This window comes from Pungitius pungitius, chromosome 12 (genome assembly GCF_949316345.1).
Source record: "Pungitius pungitius chromosome 12, fPunPun2.1, whole genome shotgun sequence".
Classification (NCBI taxonomy): domain Eukaryota; kingdom Metazoa; phylum Chordata; class Actinopteri; order Perciformes; family Gasterosteidae; genus Pungitius; species Pungitius pungitius.
The window spans coordinates 990,016-996,315 of NC_084911.1; the positions used below are offsets into that span (position 1 = coordinate 990,016).

Below are 6,300 nucleotides of genomic sequence, written 5' to 3' on the forward strand. Positions count from 1 at the left end.
GCCACCGTGGCGCCTGTGGCGGGGTAGGGAAACCCTGTTACTACGGGAAGGAGACACAAGAGGAGAGAGAGGGGCTTTCAGTGCAACATCCTGCGCTCGCCGTTGCTTACCTCGTGACAGAACGCATTAGAGGGACGGGCGCCGCTGCTTTGCCTGTGACAGAATGCATTATGGGGAAGACAAGGAAACAATAGATTTAATCTTTTCTAGGTGCGCCTCATCGAGCAGCCCCCCCCCCTGTCCCCAGCTCGCTGCTTTGTGCCGTACTCAGCAAGGATCCACATTTGCTGTACGCATCGTCTGATGCCTGGCGAGGGGCGGCCTTGACGCCGAGGCAGGTAATGGATGCAGCGCCACTCGTCCCGCGCCACGGCCCCCGCGTGGCTGGGGCGCGGTGGGATGGCAGCAGGGAGAACGGGGGGGAGGGGGGGGGGGGTGTAGAGGGCGTTTCTAGGTGTTGGCTTGGTGAACCTGACTAGGTCTTCTGCCCCCCCCCTCATAGAGCAGATGGGCCGGACAACCAAGAGGCCAAAACCTCAGCGTGACCCCCATCTCGAAACCCATCTGCGACCACCTTTAGCCAATCACGCGGCTACATGTGCCCTCTGCTGACGGGGAATTAAAAAGGGGGAGGGGGTCGCGGGTGAAAGGCGTCAGGGGGGGGGGGGGGGGGGCTGGGTGTAGCAAAGGGTGGTGTGCGATGATGGCGGGGAAAATGTCGGTGGTCACAGATCAGCGGACGGGCGCCACCATCCTCGGCGCTCTACTTAACCAGCACACAAACACATCTACAGACATAATGAAGGCGCCGCCCCCCCCCCCTCAGCCGAGTCCATCACAACACGGACCTCCGCCATTATCCGCCATCCTCTGGCCACGCCCCCTCATCACACTCCCCTCACATTATTATTCTTTATTCGCCATTAACAACGCGTTGCATTAGTGGGATTCAAACCCCCCCACAAACACCCAGCACCAAGGTGGCACTTTGTTTGCTGCCAACGTACCGATGGACTGCCTGGACCCCCCCACCCCCCCAAGTGATTTATAATGCTGACCTTGACATTTAAATTAGTCTCTTTTTGGGAGCAGTGGGCATCTGAGTGCAGTTGCTAAAGGGCAAAAACAATCCTCTTTGATAGTTCCCATAGGTGTGCCCCCCCCCCCCATTCCCCCCTCCCCTCATCCACCAATCCGTACAATTTCTGGGCCGCAGAGAGTCCAACTGCGTCTTTGTGTCCTTTTTGGGGATATTTGTATGCAATATGCACGGCGTGATGTATGTGAATGTAAAGTTATAATGAGTTGGCGATAGGCTACGCTGCTCCAATAATAACCCATAAATCACAGCGCTGTCACACCTTGCTAAGCCCCTGAAAAGCAACAACAGCATCGGCGTGTGAGAGCACAAACCTGGTCTAGCCACCAAAGTCAAACACCTTCTCCGGGAGGAGGAGGAGGGCGGGGTGGGGGGGGGGGAATATGAGTTATGCGCTGGAGGGCGACGGGGTCACGCTGCACCTCATATGTCACATGTGTCAACTCGAGAGAAGCTCAATACCTGCAGAGCCAGTCGGACCCGAGGTAATCCGGCTCGGAGCCGGTGATCGGGTCAAAAGAAAGAGCGCATTTTCCACAAGGTTGATCCCTCTAATGCTTCCTGCTCAAACACATCGGGCAACGAGCACTTAATCCGCGCGCTGGGGACCAAAAACAGCTTAATCTAATCAAGAGTCTGGAGCCTAATTACCCCCCTAACGTACTCTGCAACAATGAAAGGATCCGTCTACATATATTAAGACGGCAATTAGCCTTTTCCTTCTGTCATCCATGCAGCTGCCGGCTTTCCAGGAGTGAAGAAGAAACCTCCACCTCAGCAGCAGAAAGTGAGCTCGTCTCATGCAGCGGGGGGGGGGGGGGGGCGTTAGAGGGTTTCTAAGTGGCAGCTGTCCATGGTGCTGAAAACATCCTCCACGAGGTGCACTGCAGAGAGGCTTTTATTTTTTAATCCATTTATTCTTAATTAAAAAAAAGTTCCATGTTTTCCATCCACTTCTTCTTTGTTATCTTACAGTGTGTGAAAGAAAAATGATCCTGCAGATCTGTGCCTGTAAACACCCCCCCCCACACCCCCCCCATGTGTAGATACCCTTATACAACACACTAATATGCCAAAACTAAAACAATGTACAGGGAGAAATTAATAAAAGAGTCCACAGTGTCCCTGTGGTTCTACACACCCACTCGCTGCATAATCAGAAACTCTGCAAACTGACACGTGTCCTCGTGCCATTAAGGAAAGAAATTGGATCAGTACAGAACCAGGCAGATGGCCATTGTTATATGGGTAGAGCAGAAATATATATATATATATAGGCCAGCGTCTGGGGGGTTGCTCTACAGAAAGTTTCCATGTAAAGCGGAAGCTACTTTGTGTGAAACAGGACAAAAGGTGAGCTCAGGATCCAAAGGCCAACCGGTACCCGGGCCGTCATTTGAGTTGGGTTTTATTGCCAATCCTTCCATTTGACTCGGAGCCCGATCCCCTCGCTCCTCTCTCCCCTCGTATCGCGACCTGCGTGTACCCCCGCCAGCTACTACTCCCCCCCCCCGCCCCCCCCTCCATCCACCCTGGAAGAGGTTAAGAGCGGGGAGCCGGCATGAGGCCCCCATCCGTCATTCTCCTGAATGGGTTTTGAGGACAATAAACCTGTAGCGCCAGGACGAATGGAGACGAAGTGGCTGTCACCGAGCCACGATTTATGGCTCCCAATTTCACTGATCTCCCGCACAGAAATGAGCACTGATAAACAGTGATTAATCGCTTTTATATCCCATTTTACTCCCACCAAAAGTATATTAACTGTAGCTACGATGATTCTGGAATCCGCCCTGGATCCCGTGAAGCCGACCCGTGTCACCGGGGCTCGTTCCCTTCGTTTTTATTTTCAAAGCTGAACCGTCCCCCCTTTTTGCTGCTCATTAGGGCGGTTTTTGTTTCCAGAAAAACGTATCTCTTATTTATGCTCCTCATCCTCCCAGCTGGCAAGCATATGTTTGTCGTTTAGGCTTTGGCAAACTCCGGCGCCACGTCAGGACGACTTGAAAAATTAGCAGCCAATAAATCAGCAGACCCCTCCCGCTTCCCCTGCCTGGAGTGGTGGACCACACTCCCTCTGATTTATGGGACGATTTGGGGGAAGCGCGACGCGCCGATGGAAGCGCGTTCCGCGCGGCGTGCCCCGCTCCCGGGGCGACCGGAAAAGGCTGCGTGGGAGAAGCGGCTCAACGGTCACCTGACTTTAACGCTTTGAATTCAGTGAGAATTGACCACAGCGCACGTGTTTGAACGCGTGCGTGATTACCAGGGGGAAGATGTCGAGACCAAGAGAGCGTAGTGGGGGAGGTTTGGGGGGGGGGGGGGGGATGAAATAAAAATGATAGATGACTGCGTTCTGTCATGGACAGTTATTTAGAGGTTCGCCGTAAAGCTGTCCGGGGAATGAACAGATTTTAGTCTAATGAGCAGAAAGGAAAGCCGTTAAAGTGGCGCAATGTGCTCAGCACTTCTTCCAAATGAAATAGTACCATTTTCCTCTCATTAAAATGCAAAGGGTTCATATAACATACAGCAATAAAGCTGGCATGTGGAAGGCAGAGGGAGAGATAGGGAAAACCCCACTGAGCTCATCTCATTCCTCCATTACGGCGAGCAGAAGGAGGAGCGGCCTTCCACCGGGTCGGCGCCAACAATATCGCTCACTCAATCTCCCTCGTTCCGTTAGTTCTGTAAAAGTCAATCTGCTGCACTTGGCAAATCCGTCCGGCAGCAGCCCCACGATCTGATAACAGTTGCAGGGGCGCCTGCTCTTGAAATCATATTTTTTTTTTCTTACAGCTGCACAAGGTGCAAACAAAGGGGCCTCGGATCATCCGCCGCTTATCGGGACCCCTCAGATCCACTTGGATTTGAGGAGAACTTCGTGTTCAGTCGGTTCGGGACGAGACCCGATTGCAGAATCTCAGGGCGTCGGTGTGGGGATTGTTGGGGGGGGGGGGGGGGGCTGGGCACTCAACGTTCAAACTGCAGAGTTGTCTTACCGGCGTAGAGTTCCGGGCCGTAGACGGCTCCCACCACCGGGTTCAGCTTCCAGCCTGCGGGCCACAGAGGAGAAACCGGATCACAACCACAGCTAAATGCCGCCGCCTCAAAGGGTCTATACGGGGGGGGGGGGGGGGGGGGGGCTTACCGTTCGTGTACGGGTTGGCCACCTTTTTGTTTGTCATCACTCGCGCTGTTGCGTTATTCACCTGTTGGAAGAGACAACGACGGGCGGCGTGTTACCCGAGCAGACATCCATGGGAGGGGGGGGCGGGGGTCGGGGGGGGACAAGCAAACCGGGACGAAGTCATAGCAGGACACACGAGCCGAGGAGCGATTATGTAAATGCACGTGGCACTTAGCCGTGATTGAGGATGGTTCACCCCTTCATGAATTTATTCATCATTGCAATTTTCTTATAGATGATTAAATTACTGGAAATAGGGGGGGGGCATGCACCAATTACCTACAGGTATGAATAAAAAAAGAAAATTAAAAAAAACATTCTCCAAATTCAGTAATTGGTCGGATAAACGAATGGGTTCCAAAAGAAAAACACAGACAGCGCTTCTATTGACCTGATGAGAATGACCGAGCGGGGGGGGGGGGCGGAGGGGGGGTCTGCCCGTTGTAAACAAGAGCAGAATTAAGAGCAGGCAACACTACGGCGACACGGAGTGCAGGTCGCCTCGGATCGGACGGCATGCTCATTGTTCTCAGGCTTCGACCCACAGGCCGCATGCGCACACACACACACACGCACACACGCACACACACACACACAGAGCGGGCCACATGCTAATGCATGGGGTCAAAGGTGAGTAGAGGAGGCAGCAGGCAGGAAGTAGAAAAGATGGTAAAGGGGGAAAAAGCACCTCTATTTTGCGTCCCTCTACGATTGTACCGTTTAGTTTCTCCCGTGCGCGATCAGCATCTGTGCTCGTTTCAAAAGTTACAAACCCAAAGCCCTGAGAGCGCCACGTGAGAGCCGCCGGCAGAGAGGAAGAAGAAGAGGGGAATGACACACAGAGAGGGGGGGGGGGGGGAGAAAACAGGAGTAGGTGAGCAGCAGTCGAGTTGTAAGCAGCCAGATTCATTAGAGGCAGTTAGTGAGGAAACAGATCCGAGGAGGAAGGGATGCGGTGACATCACCTCACACCACCAACACCACCACGCGTCAGAGCTATCCACACAACGGGCCCTCTGAAGACCAGCCGGGGGGGGGGGGGGGGGGGGCGGCTGAGTCTCTGCGGCTATTTCTAATTCGCCGCTCTAATAAGTAGGACATTTTCTTTTCTTTTGGAGGCGACGCGGGTTCATTGATGCGAACGATTCCAAAGAAGAGCCGACGTGTTGACTTTAAAACCCTGACCGGAGTAATGTAGCCAACCCCCCCCACCCCCCCCCCTCCCTCCCTCCCTGACTCTCTCTCGCTCCCCTGGGGGGGTTTGTCACTTCCCTGAGTTATGTGGACGGGGATACTGGACCTGAGCGTAGCATTAAGATATGCTGGCCAAACAAGTCCCATTCCTTTGGTTTCTATATATACACCTATAGAGGTGTATGGGCAGGGCGGGGGGGGCATGGCCGGCGCTGCCTGATAATTGCTTGTGGATGTAATGCGTGGGGGGGAGGGGGGGGTCTCGTATGCATACATAGGATCTCTGGGGCCGCCATGCCGAGCATAAATAACACGGGACGTGTCCTCAGGGAACAAGAGATAAAGAATGAAATTCAAAAAAGGAATTGAGGGCAAAATGAATCCTTTGGACATTCACCCGAATGTAGTTACCCCCCCTCCCCTCTATCTTCTTTATATATATATATATTTTTTTTTTTATCATGCACGAATAATTAGCTTACAGGAGGGGGGAGTGGAGCCACCATTTTTCAAAGGAGACAAACATATTGAATGCAAATTGCCAAAGCTTCATAGGAAATAGATTGTTTATTAATGGCCTGGTGGGTTCATTATACAGCACACAGGGTGCGGGAGAGAGAGGCATCATGGGTAATGGCTTTGTAGGGCACAAACAATAAATGCTTGTTACGGCGGAGGAGGCAGGTTTATCCGGTGCTCAATCTTGTCTGGCAGAGGTGGGGGGGGGGGGGGGGGCACGCCTGGTTCCAGGGCTCCCTGCATGCCTTTATACGAGCCCAAACTCCTCCCAGGTATGAATGGGGATCAATAGCATTCA

The 6,300-nt window shown here is 53.2% G+C and overlaps 1 protein-coding gene across 1 annotated transcript in view; it reads right to left on the reverse strand.

Moving 5' to 3' along the window:
* LOC119220008 (RNA binding protein fox-1 homolog 3-like) overlaps positions 1–5,126 on the reverse strand; it is a 19,653-nt gene extending 14,527 nt beyond the window's left edge. Inside the window, 4 exon segments of the mRNA XM_062566059.1 lie at positions 1–40; positions 4,102–4,155; positions 4,251–4,311; positions 4,978–5,126. The exon segment at positions 1–40 is cut by the window's left edge and continues 63 nt beyond it. Of these exon segments, the coding sequence (XP_062422043.1) occupies positions 1–40; positions 4,102–4,155; positions 4,251–4,287 (131 nt within the window). The 5' untranslated portion in view covers positions 4,288–4,311; positions 4,978–5,126.
* Between the last annotated feature and the right edge of the window lie 1,174 nt (positions 5,127–6,300).